Below are 19,252 nucleotides of genomic sequence, written 5' to 3' on the forward strand. Positions count from 1 at the left end.
TTGTTTTTTGGTTTGGTTTAACAACAACAACAACAACAAAGTTGGGCACCTGTGGCTCACAACTGTCATCCTAACTACTCAGGATGCTGAGATCTGATTATTGTAGTTCAAAGCCAGTCCAGTCAGGAAAGTCCATAAGACTCTTATCTCCAGAAAACTGGAAGTGGTGCCGTGGCTCAAGTGGTAGGTAGCCTTGAACAGAGAGGCTCAAAAACAGAGCTCAGGCCCTGCAAAACAACAACACCAACAACAACAACAAAAAAACACCAAGAATAAGTCAGTCAAGCACCCGTGGTTCATGCCTGTCATCCTATCATCCTAACTATTCAGGAAGCTGAAATCTGATGATCAGTTCAAAGCTAGCCCAGGTAGGGAAGCCCATGAGACTCTTACCTCCAATTAACTACCAAAACAGCCAGAAGTGGAGCTCTGGCTGAAGTGGTAGAGCACTAGCCTTGAGCACAAAAACTCAAGGGCAGTGCCTAGGCCTTGAGTTTGAACCCCAGAACACACACACAAAATGACAGTAAAATCATATTAAAACATCTTTTTATTTGTTAATGTCACATAAGAAATTTAAGCATGTTACGCTATCTTAAAAAAACACAACTAATGCATTTATAGAGCACCCCTCCCCTCTCCACCCCCCTCCCTTCCTTTCATGAATTAAGAATCTAAGAGAAGTGACCATAAAACAAAGGTTTGCGGAATCCTTCATCCAGAGTGCTTACATGATGATTAGGTTAATATTGCCTTCTTACAAAATTTTTCTTTTCTATTTAAAAAAAATTGTCATCTTGATTGCGTATTACAAAAAAATTCAGTACAAAAATTCAATATAATGAAAAATGCCTCCCTCCCTCACAGCACCGTTTCTAATAGAGCAGAGAAGAATCAAGAGCAGATTGCTATTCTAGATGAGCAATCTCCAAATTATCCCCAGACACAGTGGTTATTTACCCTCCTGACCCATTCTCCTAAGAACTGAGAAGAAAAAAAAAAATTCCACATACGTGCATATAAAAAAAATAAAAATAAAAAGCCAAAAAAATGCATTTAAAAAAACTGAGGAAACCATGACAAACAGTACAGTTAGCTAGTTCAGTGTCGGTAATTCACATCTTGCAACAAGGTGTACGGATATGGTTCTCTTACAAAACTTTCAGTGTGGAAAAGGAAATTAAGGCCATCAGATTCGCAGCTTAAAAATTCACATAAAGGAAATACAAAAATACTCTGTGCTCTGGGAAGGCTCTGCACTGCGTAAGGATTACCATGCTTCTCGGAAGACCGCGGGCTCGCGAGTTCACATAATTGCACAGCTTCGGTTGGAGGCTCTTGGGGCTCCCTGGGGTGAAAGAGAAGGAAGTCAGTGACCAGGAACCTCTCGCCTCCGCCAGCGGGCCTGCGCGCCACAGCCCTCCACAGCGCGCCACAGCGCGCCACAGCCCGCCACAGCCCGTCACAGCCCTCCACAGCGCGCCACAGCCCTCCACACCCCTCCACAGAGCGCCACAGCCCTCCACAGCGCGCCACAGCGCGCCACAGCCCGCCACAGCGCGTCACAGAGTGCCACACCCCTCCACAGAGCGCCACACCCCTCCACACCCCTCCACAGAGCGCCACAGCCCTCCACAGCGCGCCACAGAGCGTCACAGCCCTCCACACCCCTCCACAGAGCGCCACAGCCCTCCACACCCCTCCACAGAGCGCCACAGCCCTCCACACCCCTCCACAGAGCGCCACAGCCCTCCACAGCGCGCCACAGCGCGCCACACCCCTCCACAGAGCGCCACAGCCCTCCACAGAGCGTCACAGCGCTCCACACCCCTCCACAGAGCGCCACAGCGCTCCACACCCCTCCACAGAGCGCCACAGCCCTCCACAGAGCGCCACAGCCCTCCACACCCCTCCACAGAGCGCCACAGCCCGCCACACCCCTCCACAGAGCGCCACAGCCCTCCACAGAGCGCCACACCCCTCCACACCCCTCCACAGAGCGCCACAGCCCTCCACAGCGCGCCACAGAGCGTCACAGCCCTCCACACCCCTCCACAGAGCGCCACAGCCCTCCACACCCCTCCACAGAGCGCCACAGCCCTCCACACCCCTCCACAGAGCGCCACAGCCCTCCACAGCGCGCCACAGCGCGCCACACCCCTCCACAGAGCGCCACAGCCCTCCACAGAGCGTCACAGCGCTCCACACCCCTCCACAGAGCGCCACAGCCCGCCACACCCCTCCACAGAGCGCCACAGCCCTCCACACCCCTCCACAGAGCGCCACAGCCCTCCACACCCCTCCACAGAGCGCCACAGCCCTCCACAGCGCGCCACACCCCTCCACAGAGCGCCACAGCCCTCCACAGAGCGTCACAGCCCGCCACACCCCTCCACAGAGCGCCACAGCGCTCCACACCCCTCCACAGAGCGCCACAGCCCTCCACACCCCTCCACAGAGCGCCACAGCCCTCCACACCCCTCCACAGAGCGCCACAGCCCTCCACACCCCTCCACAGAGCGTCACAGCGCTCCACAGCGCGCCACAGCCCTCCACAGAGCTCGGCTTCCCCGTCCTCCCACCCTCCCCTACCGCTTCTTCCCCAGATAGGCGCCAGCTCCACGCCAGGCCGCCAGCCCACGCTCCCTGCTCTGAGCTGACTCGCGTTTAAAGCTGATCTGGATTAAGGAACGTCTCTCTGCGGCTCCGACGTCATCCGCACGCGCGGAGCGCCACCGTCCAGCAGCCTGTGGCTCTGACGTCATCCGCACGCGCGGGGCGCCACCGTCCCGCAGCCTCTCTGTGGCTCTGACGTCATCCGCACACGCGGAGCGCCACCGTCCAGCAGCCTCTCTGTGGCTGACGTCATCCGCACGCGCGGGGCGCCACCGTCCTGCAGCCTCTGTGGCTCTGACGTCATCCGCACGCGCGGAGCGCCACCGTCCCGCAGCCTCGCCCAAGCTGCGCGCCTCGCGTGCACTCCTTCCTGACCCGCCACGTCCGTCCCACGCGGCAGGATCCACTCGCCACGGACCGGGCTAAACCCGAGTCTCCGAAGGCCACCAAAGCCCTTGAATCCCTCGCTCGCTGGATCCACCCGCCAACCCGGGGCGCCACGGACACTGCTGCCTGCCGTACACAGCCGCGCGCCGCCCCCCGCCGCGCGCCCCCCCCCGCCGCGCGCCGCCCCCCGCCGCGCGCCGCCCCCCGAGCTCGGTCGCGAGCCTACCTGCTCCCTCCACCCTCTGCAGGCCCCTCACCGCCCACCCCTCGACTCCCGGCCCGGTGGCATTCTAGACTAAAGGGGTGTCCATCCCCCCCCTGGAACTCACTACAGAGTTGTCAGCCTCAAACCTTTCAGCCTCATTTCTAACCCCACCGGGGCAGTGCAGGTGGGACAGGCAGACAGACAACGCGGCCCTCGCACCTTAACCATCACTACAGCAGCGCATGGGTGCAGGCCAGTGGTAGAGCACATTCCTAGAATGCAGGACCACCCCTAAACAACCATGGGGACATTTCCACTCTGCGCCAGCTGCTACGTGGTCAGCAGCCTGGTCTAACTTACCTACTACTCATCAGGAGCCACACAAGCCTGAGCCCTCAGGAATATTCCAGAGGCAGCCGCGCTCATGACTCAAGGCAACTCTGATGAACTTGCTCTGCTGTGTGGTCTGGTCACATCAAAGCATCCAGGCAAGAGAGAAGCCACTGCTTTTGAGCCGAGTTTGGGACGGCTTGTTAACAATGTAGCCACACAGCACCACCACTGCGTGCTACTGCCCAAACAATCTCCACCACTCCAACTATGGCACACGCACTCTTTCCAGAATTGTGCTCCCCAGGCGCCCATCCCCCCCTGCCGACACTCCTGTAGCAAGCGAGTGCAAAGCATCGTGTGACTTCTTTCTGCTCATGCTCAGTGTGATGTCCAGCAAGGGGAGGGGACGGATTCTGTACTTGCTTCTAGCGAAAGCCTGGTGTAAACCACCATCCATAACTACACCTCCAAATGCATGAGAAGGTAGCCAGGTGGACGTCCACGGCATGTGTGACCCTCCGGAGTGGCCGTCACCCGGGTGAGGCATGAGAGAATGCTGCCTTAGAGTAGAGATGAAGCCAATGAAGCAAAGCGAACTTCGCTCATCAGCCTGAAGATGTGGAGCTAAGTCTTATGAGCACAGGGCACAGGACTGATTAACGCTCAAACTCAAGCCATTTGAGGGCATAACTGAAGGGCTCATTAGTTATTCATAATTCCAATCCAATTAATTAAAACCAAATTTGGAGTTCTTTTATTTCAAGGGCTCTCAAAAGCCCAAGCATCAGCTGCAATCTATCTTGTAATGAGATATTGATTAGGAACTTAATATAGCCAGGATTTTTTGTTTCATACTGAAACTGAGTATTACCTTCTCCTATCATTTATATGCAACGGCTTGTTCTGATTTAGTGAGCTAAAGTTTTCAAAGTTTTAAAGTATACAATCCAAGCCGTATGTTTTGGGGAAGAAGGGGAACTGGGTTTGAACTTAGGCCCTAAGTACGCAAAGAAGGCATTCCACCACTTGAATCCTGTCCTCTATTTTCTGCTTTAGTGATTTTTTTCAACATTTTTTCAAATGTTGCATTTATCAATGACTCCCAAGTGATTGGAGATTACACACGTTACACTGGTTTGTTTGTTGAAGGGCTTAAGTGAAACCACTAGCTGGTCTCTGCCTCCAGGACAGCTGGGATTATAGGTGTGCTCCACCATACTGGCCCATAAGTATTTTATAAACAGTATACATGTCCCACCATAACGTAGTATGTACGTTAGAAAATAAATGACGAAAATGAACTATGAATGACAGAAGGGGGTGTGCTAGTATTTTCTACTCACCCCCCTAAAAGTGTAACCTTGAGTATTAATTGGGAAAGATCAGAGCAGACTACTGCTCCAGTTCATTAAGTAACAGGGGGAGGGGACCTGCATACAATAATAATCAAAATACCTGCTGGTGGAAATATTCTTCTTCCACAGCCACTGCAGCTGGTTCTTCTTCCTCCTCTTCCTCTTCAGGTATGGTTGTTTTAAAGACTGTACTTCTTTGAGCAACCTCCTAAAACCAAGAAAGCTTACATTCAAAACCACCCCTGAAATCCCAAGGCTGCAGGCGGAGGGCCTACTGTGCTTAACAAACAGTATTCCTCCTGGATTAGGGACTTCTTTTTAAGCCAGTTCTGCAGCAGCTTTAGCTACAGAACAAGAACTTTTGCATAATTAGCAGCACTTCCCAGACCTTAAATTTTCCCTGCAGGGGAGCTGCTAGTCTCCAATTTGAAATGCCCACTGGGAAGTTTCCAATGCTTTTCTCCCACTGTTTCTGAAGAATTCTTTCTGTACGAAAGATTTCCGCACACTAAATTCTTTATACAACTCAACATGATTTTTGGCCTCAAGATCTTCAAGGTGCGACACAAATGCTGAATGGAAGGAAGCTGGGGGCCAGCTGTTGCAATCTGGGGGATGCTGGGCAGCAGAGGCAGGACCGGAGGAGCAAGCTGGGAAGGACAGCTCCTTTCATTACTTCTGAGGGGCTGCTTGGCAAAGTGGATTAGCACTAATTACGAGCAGCACACGTGCTCTGCACACAAACGATCTCTGCCACCCACTGGGGAGGCACACAGCACTCCTGAAGGCTGGAACACAGATGGCTGTGCTGTGTACTGACATGAACAGGCTGGCCTGCGCATGCGGCCAGAGGCTTCCCGGTTCTTTCCCACACCCCCAAAAGGTGGCTCGAGGTGGATCACTCCACGGCAACTGAACAGCCCAGCAAGCTTAAAATGAAAGAGGAAGACATCCAAGACACAGGGCCATAGAAATGAAGCTCAACGTGAAGTATGTCCACGGACAGATTCTACAAGTACAGATCTAGGAAGGATTTGGGGGATAGGGCAGGACTGGGGCTTGAACTCAGGGTCTTGAGCTCAGGGAGTTAGTGATCCACCCTCCAGTCAAGCCTTCAACCTGGCTTTCTGCTGGGTAACTGGAAGGATACATTTTTGCAGATGTTTTGCCCAGTCTGCATTCCAATCACATTCCTCCCTGTTTCAGTAGCTAGGCTTAACAGGCTGAGACTCTGGCACCTGGCCAGCAGAAGTCGACTGAGCGGGAGGGGCCCATGTACATGAAGTTTCTCCCACCAGCAACTGCGATTCTGTGAAATTAGTCCATTTTTATACATGTGGATCAGTTTCCAAGCCTACTTCAACCTAATTTTTTGTTGCCAGTCTCAGGGCTTGGGCACTGTCCCTGAGCTGCTTTTTTGCTCAAGGTTAGCACTCTACCACCTGAGCCACCGCACCACCTCTGACTTTTTCTGTGTATAGTGCTGAGGAATTGAACCCAGAGTTTCATGCATGCCAGGCAAACACCCTACCACTAAGCCACCTTCCCAGCCATTAACCTAATTTTTTTTTTGGGGGGGGTCTGATTGTGGACCTCAACTCTGGGCCTGGGCGCTGTCCCTCAGCTCTTCAGCTCAAGGCTAGCGCTCTACCACTTGAGTCACAGAACCACTTCTGGCTTTTTTTTTTTTCTGCTTATGTGGTACTGAGGAATGGAACCCAGGGCCTCATGCATGCAAAGCAAGCACTCTACCACTGAGCCACCTTCCCAGCCCTAACCTAATTTTTTAAAAGCATGATTGCCATCATCAATTCAATAGACTAATTCTTTGAACCAAGGTATCAACAGAGACAAGAATCTCACGAAGCTCTGGCCACACACTGCTTCCCTAGACTCCTTCCAGCTGAGAATGAAGAGCGACAAAGTCTTGGGTGGTCACACTCAGCCCCAGCCACTAGTGACAGAGCAGACACGTGTGCGTGTGCAGCACTGGCTCACGAAGCTCCCACCGCAGCTCAACACCAGCAGACTCGGCCGGCAGCTCAGGAAACAGCCCGGCCCAACGTCACTCATTATGTATTACTTCAACGTAACTACTTGAAATTTGAGCCTGCTTGCTAAGAACTTTTCATTTGAAAACATTTACAAACCAATTTATTGAATTCAGAGCCCGCATGGAAAACAAGTGAGTCAAAATCTAGATTAAAAAGAAAATTAGAACTAAAATGTTCTGAGGATGCTTAGCCCAGAAACTTATTAGTCAAAACACTAACAGATCTCAAAAATTTCTCAGCAAGGTACCTAAAGCTAACCACGTACCTGAAGGAGATACATGGCAGGCCAGGCCCATGCTGGTGGCTCACGTCTGTAATCCTAGCTACTCAAGAGGCTGAGATCTGAGGATCGAGGTTCAATGCCACAGCAAGAAGACAAAAATCTATTTAAAAAAAAAATTAAAGGGCTGGGAAGGTGGCTCAGTGGTAGAGCGCTTGCCTTGCATGCATGAGGCCCTGGGTTCGATTCCTCAGCACCACATAAGCAAAAAGAAAAAAGCTGGAAGTGGCGCTGTGGCTCAAGTGGTAGAGCGCTAGTCTTGAGCTGAAGAGCTGAGGGACAGCGCCCAGGCCCAGAGTTCAGGCACCACGACCGGACCCCCAAAAAAAAAAAAAAAAATTAAAGTTGACTAGCTCTGCTTCAAGGCATACGTCCTGCCAAACAGTAGTTACTGCATCGCAGTATCCTCCAGGGAAGATGGGCAGAGGTAGGGACGTGGCCCAGGGCTCACAGGAAGCCCAGGTCATCACACGTACCTCCAACAAGGCTTTAGGAATAAGGCAAATCATCACCTCTAACCATGTTTTTTGAGAAATTGTGCTAGTTTGGGCCAGCAGGGGGCGCTACCAGCAAAGGCACTGCATCTGACTAACACTTGAGCATCCTGTCAGCCACGGGTGGGCAGGATTCCCCAGGCAGGAAGTGAGACCAGGGCTTCAGCGGGCATTCTGTGAATTGCTGCCAGCTTGTAAACTGCACCCACCTTCAAAACCTATCATGTGTTCGGAGGTGAACTTCCCCAGACAGACCCCAAAATCGCACACAACTGTAGTGCAATGTACAATGACAGTTCAATGCCCTATCACTTCCAGCCTGAGACCAGGGCAGACGGTGAGCACCCTGCTTCCTTCTGCAGAGCCATCAGAACACCAGACCGCTGCAGCCGAGGGAAGAGCAAGAGGGCCAGGAACAGGACTTGCTCTGCAAACGCCTCCTATCCATACAGAAGGTCAGCATTTACCTGAACTAACGTGAAGATCCAGATCTGACTTTCCAAAAATTACATCCCTCAGAAAGCAGTCAGGAAATGCGGGATGAAGAATGGGCCTCTGCTGGCACGGCCAGTAACAAGCACAGGAGGAAGGATGCGAGACACAGGCGCGCCTTTCCCACACTCCCCTCTGCCTTCCAGCACCACGTCCACGTCCATCTCGTCCCCCCCCCCCCCCCCCCCCCCGCTTTCCTCCTGCTTCATTCACTGGCCACACCTTCTACTGTCTGCCTCCCACCTTCCTGGCTCTTATTCCTAGAGATGGCAGTATTTCCTAGGACTTGAACTACCCTACCTCACCACGATGAACACCATGCTTCACATTTCACTCTGAAAGAAGCCATTCTCAGACACTAAGCTTTCAGGGGAAGCGGACAATGCGACAGGCCATACCTCTCCCTGAGAATTCTTCAGTATGACTCTCACGTCTTCACCAGTGCCCCATGAGTTCTGGTTCTTCCAGATGAGGTCGGTGGGCGGGCTGGCGGAGACTCCAGCGTTGGCGGCCCAAATCTGGAAAAGAGAGAGGCTATCAGTCCACAGACCCAGCCCCCACACGCCAAGATCAGCAACACTGTGACCTGAACTCCTGCACACCTGCCACCAGCGGTCACAGTAACCGCCTTCTGCATGGAACCGGTGGCTTCTTTGGCTTTCTATCAAAATTTAGGTAACTTCTAGTTTAGTGAATCGACTGATTCAGGAAAAGCTAAGTGGTAGCTTACACCGGTGATTCTGGCTACTCAGGAGGCTGAGATCTGAGGGTCCCAGTTCAAAGCCAGCCTAGGCAGACACTGCGTAAGACTTATCTCCAATTAACCAGCACAATGCCAGGAGCAGAAGTGTGGCTCAAATGGCAGAGCTAGCCTTGAACAAAAAGGTCAAGCGAGAGTGCGAGGCTCCAAGGCCAAGCCCTAGTTCATTCACTGGTGAACATGGCCCTAAAACATGAGCTACTAATGAAGTGCAAAGTCAACAAAAAGAACTCAAAGATCAACTCTCTGACTACTCTCAGTAAGAAAACTTTTAAAAAATTTAACAGTACTTGTATTGTAATGCCCTCATGTCGTCAAAGGTATGCCCATCTTAAAGATGCTCTTCCCTAGAGCAACTGTTTGGAGAGTCTCACTAAGTGACCAGACTGATCTTGGAACTTAAGATTCTCCTGCCTCCGCTTCCCAAGTATGGTCATCACAAACGCGCAGCCGCAAACCCAGCCCGACCGTTTTTGCTGAAATATTAATCAGTTACTTAACACAAATGACGTGAAATTCAGTGATAATAAATTCACTTACCGTAACAGTCTGGCCAGCTTTTAGCACATATCTTGAGGTATATTTGTAACTGACTGATGTGTCTCCTATTTTTCTGATCATCTCCCAGCCTCCCATTGGTTGATCCTATTCACAAAACAAATGGTAACAAAGTTACTGTGAATATATAGAAAATCAGGAAATAATCCAATACCTGTATCCTTTACAGTCCTTTTTTTTGGGGGGGTGGGGGGTGGAGGGGGTATTTGCGAGTCACAGGGCTTGAATAGGGCTTGGGTGCTGTCCCTGAGCTTTTGTGCTCAAGGTTAGCACTCTGCCACACTTCCAACATTTTTATTTTTGCCAGTCCTAGGGCTTGAACTCAGGGTGTGGGCACTGTCCCTGAGCTTCTTTTGCTCAAGGCCAACACTCTACCACTTGAGCCACAGCGCCACTTTAGCTTTTTCTGTGTATGTGGTACTGAGGAATCGAACTCAGGGCTTCATGCATGCTAGGCAAGCACTCTACCACTGAGCCACCTTCCCAGCCCACTTCCAGCTTTTTAGCGGGTAAACAGAGCTAAGAGTCTCACAGATTTCCTACGAACCACAATGCTCAGGTCTCAGCCTCCTGAGTGGCTAGAGTTACAGGCGTGGGCCACCAACACTGACAATGCTCAGGTCTCAGCCTCCTGAGTGGCTAGGGATACAGGCGTGGGCCACCAATACTGGGTTTCGTTCTGAGTTTTTAACCCTGTGACCAAGGGCTCGCAGGGCCTAGTCTCTAGGCTCAGAACTGTGGCGCTTATTCAATTATTCCAATGGTTTATCCATCCTCATGCAGATGGTTAGTGACTGCCCAGTCATGTCCACAACGCCTGGCAAAGCCTGCACATGGCTTCACAGTGACACACTGCACCCCGGCTTGCTCCCCTCCCTGCAGCACCCCACTACACCTGCCCTGCACCCCAGACTCACTCCCCTCCCTCCCTCTGGAACCCCACTACACCTACACTCACCCCAGACCTGCTCCACTCTCTCCAGGACCCCACCACACCTACACTCACCCCAGACTTGCTCCCCTCCAGCACCCCACTATACCTACACTGCACCCCAGACTTGCTCCCCTCCTTCCAGCACTCCACCATACCTACACTCACCCCAGACCTGCTCCCCTCCATACCTACACTCACCCCAGACTTGCTCCCCTCCAGCACCCCACCACACCTACACTCACCCCAGACTTGCTCCCCTCCATACCTACACTGCACCCCAGACTTGCTCCCCTCCTTCCAGCACCCCACTACACTTACGTGACACAGCCAGGAGCTCCTGAGACCTAGCTTTAAACTTTGGAAGTCGTGCTATTTTTGAGGTGAATCAAATCACTATCATTTGTTTGGTCATTTAGCTAGAGGAAAATGCTCTCCAACATATCTCAGTGCAGGCTCAGTGTGCTTTCATAAAGCTTCTGAACAGCTGTGGAAAAACAGCCACCATCGCCCCCATGCTAGCAGCCTGGCACAAATCTGAGGGAAGATAGTACGTAGTCACCGTGACAAAATGCCCCAGGCTCTGTATAAAGTTTAATGAAGGAAGCTTTCGACAGCCCATAGCCTTTCCCTCAGCCTATTTGAATTTGGACTTATTCATAAATTTAGGGGAAAAGCAGAAGGGAAACCTTTATTCCCAGAAGACGCATGAATGGCAATAAAAGATAAGGAGCTATTGCGATTGCTCCACGGCCTGGCAATGCGGCAGGGCTGGCTTGGAGGGGGGGGGGGGGGGGGGGGGGGACGACAATGGGGCATGCCAGGCCCATGCATCCCTTTACCTGCTCTGAAGTGTTCTTCAAGCGGATGAACTTCCCATCCACGTCAATCTCCTCGATGCACACGCTGCCGGTGGCGAAGGCGGAGTGGGAGATGCTGACGCTGCTGCTGGCCTCCGACTCCTCCACGTCCACTCTCTTCCGCTTCCCGCGAGTGGAGCGGACACTGCGACTCGAAGACGCGCGGGACACGGTCACCCGAGAAGAAGGGCTTGGAGACAGCTTCAGCCTATGTGGGGAAAGGAAGACTTTCATTCCGGTAATACATACAAATGCGTGTCCTTAATTTAAAAAAAAATCCTAAGCTCCTACACGGACATTTCTAAAACAAGATATTAAGCAATGCCAATAAGCAGCTTAACCAAGGTCACATTTGTAAGGTCCGCTCCTGGATGGCAAGCAGACTCCACCCTCCTCGCAGCAAAGTCTCCACCCAGTACCTGCGTTACCTAGGCAACTGAGACACCTGGAAGAGGTCACATCTGCATCCGCTGAGGTCACATCTGAATTTGATGTGGCCACACCTTTCCCCGCCCCTACCCTACATAAGGCCTAGCCCAGGCCCAGACGCTCTCTTTTTCTCGCTCTGTTCTTTTCTAGCTCTTGCTCTTCTTTTCTAGCTCTCTCTCTGCTCTAGCTCTTTCCTCTCTCTTTCCCAGCCACGTGGAGTGCCAACCTTGCCTGGTCCCAGCAGGTCTACTGGATAAACCTACCCCTTACCCGAATACCACGTGAGTGCTACTGTTCTTACCCCTCTCTCTGCTCTTTTCTAGCTCTTTCCTCTCTTTCCCAGCTCTCTCCTTCCCAGGCCTTTCCCAGCCACGTGGAGTGCCAACCTTGCCTGGTCCCAGCAGGTCTACTGAATAAACCTACCCCTTACCTGAATACCACGTGCGTGCTGGTGCAGTTTTTACTCGGCTACCTCTTTTTAAAAACCTAACAACATTTTTTTCTTTTTTCCTTTTTTTTTTTTTTCTTGCCAGTCCTGGGGCTTGAACTCAGGGCCTGGGCACTGTCCCTGAGCTTCTTTTGCTCAAGACTAGCACTTTACCACTTGAGCCACAGCACTACTTCTGGCTTTTTCTGTATATGTGGCACTGAGGAATCGAACCCAGGGCTTTAAGCATGCTAGGCAAGCACTCTACTAAGATACTCTCCCAGCCCTAGGATCACGTTTTTTAGGCTAAGATATCCACCATCAATTTTGTTTGAAAAATAACCATAATTTGACTTTTCTTTCCTCTATGAAAAAGCGATGTAAGCATCCAGGGAGAAGCTAGGGGCTGGAGACGCCTCCCAGTGCAGCCACTGCTCAGAACGGATGCCGTGACTGAATACGACTGGCTTTCTAAAGATCTAAATCACATTCCCTTCGCTGCTCTTTCCTGAGAGTGGGTTCATATACTGTTGGGCATGGTAGTACATGCCTGTAATCCCAGCACTTAGAAAATGTGGCACAGGAATAGAAAACAACGCAAGACTTAGCAAAACGAAGCCCAGCCTGCCTATACAGAACAGGCTTGAAATACCTCTTTCAGTAAATGTGGTATTCTATAGCACAGTAAGTCGCCACAACATTTAAAACCTGAAAGAAAAGAGCCAATCCTAGCACTGCCCAACAGCAAAACTAATCACTGCAACCACATACTATGACTTTTCTCAACGGTTTTCTACTTGAGTACAAACACAATCGGCTACTCTACTACTACTTACACAGAAATGACAAACTACTTCACATCGCCTTGTGATTAAAAAGACAAGGTCTGGTGCCCCTCCTCAGTGCCACTCACCTCTCTTCCTCGCCCTCCAGGAGCTTCCTGTAGGCGCTGATTTCCATGTCCAGGGCCAGCTTCACGTCCAGCAGCTGCTCATAGTCATTCAGCTGCTGCTGCATCTGCTCCCTGATTTCTGCCATCTCTCGCTCTTTGTCAGACAGCATCCGCCGAGAGTTGTCTCTTTCTTTAGCAAGCATGTCCTCCAGTTCTTGAATCCTTTCCAAACATGCTCTAGACTTCAGATTCAAAGACACGCATTTACTTTCTAGGAACATCCCAACATTAGCACAAGGCAGCTCTATTTTAAACCATTTCCTGGGCAAGAAAACAAATAGAGCCCTACGGAATCTAACTCATTCAAATGCAAGAACTCTTCATTCCATGAAACTATAAACCAAAACTATTTAAGAATAAAAAATTTAAATTTATATTAAAGCAAAACAAAACAAAAACGGAAGCTGGTGGCTCACACATATAATCCTAGCTACTCAGGAGGCTTCGATCTAAGGATCATGGCTCAAAGCCAGCCTGGGGGGCAGGAAAGTCTTATCTCCAATAGACCACTCAGAAAACTGGAAGTGGCAGTGTGGCTCAAGTGGTAGAGCCCTAGCCTTGAGTAAAAAGCTAAAGGTCAGCATCCAGACCCAGAGTTTAAGCCCCAGTATCAGCAGAAAAAGTCCTTGAATCTCAGAGACTCTGTACAAAACTGTATTTGCAAAAACCACACTGTGGTCTAGAATCCATTTCCCATGCTAATCGAAAGTCAAAATGCCTTTTCTTCACTATTTCACACAAGGAGGCAGAAGACAAGAACAGCCACAGGGGGACTTGCAGTGACATGGTTATTCGAGATGGTGAGGGAAGCTGAGATGTCCCACTTTTGAAGACCTGGAGCTCTTTAAGAAGTAACAATGTTGAAGCTACACTGTATGGTGTTGCACTGTAAGTGTCATAGTTACACAAACAGGAGAACAGAGCTGCCTAGGACTCTCCTGGAGCTGGAACTAAACACCCTAAACCAGAGTCTATATTTCTAACATAATGAAGAGATCCAACTAGATTATCACTCTAAGATCCTGTCTCAAGACACTCAAACTTTATGAATGACTTCAAATGAGCCTAGATTTTTATTTTGCTCTACAGTCTGTAACATAATACTGGTTTATTACAGCTTCAGTGCAAGTGTCTAGTCTAGCTGTTAGCAAGTCAGCAGCGCGTTAGATAGATGCTTGTAAAGTGTCACTACAGAAGCTTCTGCAGTCATCCAGGGGTGAACTTCTAATACCAAAACATGCATCTCCCATCTACACGTTCACCTAAGAGTATTTGCTAGAATCAGTGTTGCAAAGCCTATCTGAATTTCTTGTTAACCTTAAGACAAACATCGTTCACGTGACTTATGTAGCCAAAAAGAGGAAATGCCTATGACTCAACATGCAGTATGACGAAATTAATGATGACATCAAAGTCTATTCACATACCGGAAAAGAAAATCTAAGCTGAGAGCTACTCAGGAGCTGAGATCTGATGAAAATATTTATCAAAACACATTCTTTACCATAAAATCTGCTGCGAATAATGAATACAAAACAAGAAACTGTCCAATCAGAGAAATTAAGGCCACTGTGGAAGAAGGATGCTTCTCTAGTCACTAAAGAGTTGGCTGCTAGATACCCCTAAGCTCTCTCCCTTTCTCTCCCTCAGAGATAGGGAAAAGACCCAGGAGACCCAGCTATGGAGTCTCAGGCCACAGAAGACTCTTGATCCCTTTATCTGCAATATGAAGATCAACTCTGAGAAGAATAAGCACACTAAGTATAACCATGTGCATTAAGCAAGAAGCAAACAAACAAGATTTAGAGGAAAGTAAAACTGATTAAGCAACTAGAATATAATTTATCAAATGGAGAGATGAGGTGTCAGGTTAGCATTAACTCAGCCTAAGAGCAGAGGCTCCTCTTCTGGACCGTGTTTGTTAGGATAGTGCAGACTCACATGCTAATCTCTGTTTCCAGTGGACCAGTGTTAGGGGCATGCCCCTTGTGGCAATAAGAAGACTGGACAGGATCAACCCTTCACCCTGGCTACTCAGAGGTCTGAGGATGGTGGTTTGAAGCCTAAGCAGAATAGGCTGTCAGTGAGACTCTATCTCCAATTAACCAGCAAAAAGCGGCATATGGCAGAGCAAGACTCAGGTGGTAGAGCACCAGCCTTGAGCAAAAAGTCCAAGCAAGAGCATGAGGCTCTGAGTTCAAGCCCTAGAACTGCCCACCCTCAAAAACACTTAAATTAATTGTTCAATAATTAGATAAAAGAAAAGAGAGCTAAACCCTCTTGCCTGGAATTAGCACTCAAAGAATGAGCACCTCTACTCTCACACCACACGCTGAGACCGTGAAGCAGAAATCAGCAAATATTGCTCACGTGCTTGCCCGCTCACTCAGCTAGTCCTTCGCCTTCGCTAATTGTAAAAAGGATTTCTATTCTTCACAGGCTTCCAAGTGTGATATTTAGCTCTAGCAGCCCAAAAGGACTAAGATGATGCAGAGAAAAACAAATTAGCTGCTAAACTCCCAGCTCTTTTTCAATGAGTGAGGTCTCAGAGGAAGCTGAGACCCATTAGAGAACATGCACAGAGAGAGCCTGCGGCCCCGACCCGCAAAGCACCCAACTCACCACCTCTGAGCTTCCCAGGCCCTCCCCGCCTTCAATCTTTTGAAAGCTGTTCACTATACTTCAATGATTTGAAATTTTCAAAATATTGCCAGGGCAACTAATTCTAAAAGAACTTAGAATCTCTGGTTGCAAGTAATAAAGTATACATAACAGGCAACGTAAAAGCTTCTATACTGATCTTTTAGGTCACATTGGTTCATAGATTCACTCTGCGTTTAGAGAAGAACGTCTTGTTCTAGAATTAGTGAAATATTTAACTAATAATAAATGACAAAATGCGAAGATGAAGGCATAAAGCCTAATTGGAAGTAAAATAATGTGAAGTTTGTTCTCATGTGAAATCCCTAAACACAATTTTCTGTTAAGGAAAACGGGAGCTGAAGCTACTTCCAGGCAGTGGCCCGGGCTGCACGTCCCCGGGGGCTGTGCGTGCTCCGCGCGGGCCCCACGCTGGCACCGCCAGGGGAAGTGACTTCGGCCACGCCACATCACGCCACACCTGCCCACAGTGCCCCCAAGCGCACCAGACGCGCTGCAGCTGCTGTGGCTCAGGCAGCACGGCAGCCATTTGTTACTTACGTACACCTAGAACGAGCAACACCACCGCATGCTAGTAAGAGGAATTCATGACGCTTCACAAGGCTCTAACTACCACACATATGTAACCATAAAGATCATCTGCGTAAAAACACAAGACATCTCACCACCCACAACCATTTTTGCACATCTTATTCATTCTGGTTCCGAGGTATGATTAAAAAAGAACTTGAGAAAACGGAGGGCCAAACGGTGAACAGATGCAGCAGCGGTCCCCACTAGACACTATGTGGAACACGAACTCTACAACTGGGGGGGGGGGGGGGGGGGGGGGGGAGGTAATGGGAGAAAACAGGGAGAGCGTGAGGGAAGGGATGACACACCTGAGAAACTGTTATCCTAACCACTCAGGGGGCTGAGAGCTGGGGAAAACAGTTATCAAAGTATTCAAATCCACTGCCAGTAATGAACACTAAACAAGACACACTGTTCAATCAGAGAAATTAAGACCACTGTGGATGAAGGGATCTATCAATAAACAATAAAAAAAAATTAAAATTTAAAAAAAAAACACGTGAAACCAGCACTCCGTAGAGATGAGGCCAGCAGGTGGAGCAGACAGAAAACCCGGATGCTAGACTGAGTCCAGTGAATAAATACATGAGCAGGGGCCCTAGGGCCACACAATCTGCTCCTTAGGAGCAACAGTATCTACTCAGAGGATGCTTATACAAAGCAGATGGAAACCCTGTGGAAAGCTGAGTGCAGAATGCCTCCTCTTAGGTAATGAACACAGTAATGAAAGCAGGCAGGCAAAGAGAGTAGATTGCCAGGGCGGGATGGACTCCTGGGCTAAGTGCAATTCGGCATAAAAGAAGCTGGTTGCTTACCTCTTTCTGCAGATTTGAAAGTTGAGAGGAAAGGCTCTCGATCCTCATACGACTTTCCATCAGTTCTTCCCTGGCACTGTTGACAGTGGAAGTATTCATCTCTGAGGAGAGTCTGGCATTCTCAAGCTACAAGAAGCAATGAGCCCGTCAGTCCCACCTCGTGAATTAGAACTAGCAAATGAGGAAGCACGACTTACCTCAACATTTCAAACTCATGTCCTGCTGGTAACCGGCTGATGAAACACAGGAAAAGCAAGTTTGCTGACGTGCTTTGGGTTTCCCTAAATCGACCTTTTCCACTCACTGCCTCAAATACAAACTTTTAATGATATTAATAAATGGGGGTCATTACCCAAAGGTTATTAGTTCAGTACTTTATTCGCTAAACATTTAATGTGTAGTGTAGGGAAACACACTAATAAGGAAACTAGGCAGTAGAAGGTTGACTGTGGCCATGTTTGTAGAATAGATTATTTCAAGGATATTTGGAAGAAAAATAGCCTCTTGGGTATAAATGACACCCAATCCCTCTAGATGCCCACCATGTGCGCACGTGTGTGCCTGAGGCTCTTTATTTTCGTTTCTTCCCTGGCTCTCTTTTAGGCTTCAACCTGGGAAGACCACACTTTAGTTCCTTTGCTATCTCACTGAATACCAGCACTCATTAAGGGTTGGACAGCGGAAGGTAATATCCCATAGCATCTCCGTTTACACTAGCCAATTGCTGCCTCATAAACCCCAGCACAAAGACTCTAACACCGCTTAATGGAAATGATTTGTTAGTATCTCCATGACCCTAATTTTCTAAGCCTGATGCTGAAACCCTCTTTAACTCACCTACATAATATTTAACATCTTTAGGAATAAAATCATCTCCCAACCTTAAATGCTCAGCTAGCACAAGTGGGATGTTTCTGTAGTACTTCATAAATGGCTTAAGAGTGACAGAAAAAGAACTCTCAGAGACTTTCCACGGGGCCCCTGGGCAGTGAAGCCCAGCGGTGTTCACGATCTGCGTCCACTGCAGATGTCAGACGAGAAGCAGTGCGGCGATGTTCCTTTGCTGAAGGACACGTGCAGGGGGGACGGGGACGGGGGGGGGGGGGGGGACGGGGGGGGACAGGGGGGGGACAGGGGGGGGGACGGGGGGGGTCAGCTGCCACGGGAAGAAGCCACTGCAGACCACGTGGGATCAGCCACTATCAAAGACACCCATGACCCAGGAGACAAAAGAACCAACTCTTATGTGTAACAAAACTGGAGCAGCTACTCACTTCTAGTACTTTCTAGCCACATTTAGTATATAGGGGACTGGATTTCATCGCCAATCTGTTTTCTGCACGCGTGGAGAGTGTGAGACTAGAGCCACAGCAGGTGCGTCCCGGCCCCGCCCGCCCAGGTGGAGGGCGCCCGCTCTGGCCGGCGCCCGCTCTGGCCGGCGCCCACCCAGGTGGAGGGCGCTCGCTCTGGCCGGCGCGCGCTCTGGCCTGCGCCGCCCGCCCAGGTGGAGGGCGCGCGCTCTGGCCGGCGCGCGCTCTGGCCGGCGCCCGCTCTGGCCGGCGCCCGCTGGGCCTGGTGCTCACCTTGGCGTGGTAGGTCTGCTCCAGCTCCTCCTTGTACAGCCGCACTTGCGCGTCGTGCTGCTCCCTCATCTCATGCAGGGCTTGCGCCAGCTTGTACTCATACTCAATCTGACGCCCTGAATCCACCTCGACCAAGCGTGTCTCGTGCTTCTTCCTGGTCTCATTGATCTCCTGGGGGACAAAAACGACACAAACCAAGTTACTCGGCATGGCACCCCGGGCATGAGCGAGGGACTCGGGGCCAGCCTGGGGAGTCTGTGCCGCCCCGCCCCGGGCCAGGCACATGAACACACTCCCATACTCTGCTGCCCTTGGCGCTCAGGAAGGGACATAAGTGACAATACTCCAACTCCAAGGAACTGTCCACTCCTTCTCAGGAGTCTCAGAGCTGTTCTACTCTCCAAGGCCAAGAATGGCCCGGATGATGAAATCACTGTCACACAATCATGGACAGCTTAGTACAGTACTCCATTAAACAACAGGGCTG

General features: G+C 50.1%; 1 protein-coding gene across 1 annotated transcript in view; it reads right to left on the minus strand.

The window, feature by feature from the left end:
- Positions 1-532: 532 nt before the first annotated feature.
- The window catches only part of Lmnb1 (lamin B1), a 38,228-nt gene continuing 19,508 nt past the window's right edge, over positions 533-19,252 (minus strand). The window contains exons 4-11 of the mRNA XM_042674594.1: positions 18,766-18,936; positions 17,183-17,308; positions 13,095-13,315; positions 11,308-11,533; positions 9,517-9,621; positions 8,615-8,734; positions 4,997-5,104; positions 533-1,348 (exon numbers count right to left, since the gene is read on the minus strand). Coding sequence (XP_042530528.1) covers positions 1,307-1,348; positions 4,997-5,104; positions 8,615-8,734; positions 9,517-9,621; positions 11,308-11,533; positions 13,095-13,315; positions 17,183-17,308; positions 18,766-18,936 — 1,119 coding nt within the window. The 3' untranslated portion in view covers positions 533-1,306. The remainder of the gene's footprint in view (positions 1,349-4,996; positions 5,105-8,614; positions 8,735-9,516; positions 9,622-11,307; positions 11,534-13,094; positions 13,316-17,182; positions 17,309-18,765; positions 18,937-19,252) is intronic.

Source organism: Dipodomys spectabilis, unplaced genomic scaffold, assembly GCF_019054845.1.
Source record: "Dipodomys spectabilis isolate Male_0828 unplaced genomic scaffold, ASM1905484v1 ptg000019l, whole genome shotgun sequence".
Lineage (NCBI taxonomy): Eukaryota > Metazoa > Chordata > Mammalia > Rodentia > Heteromyidae > Dipodomys > Dipodomys spectabilis.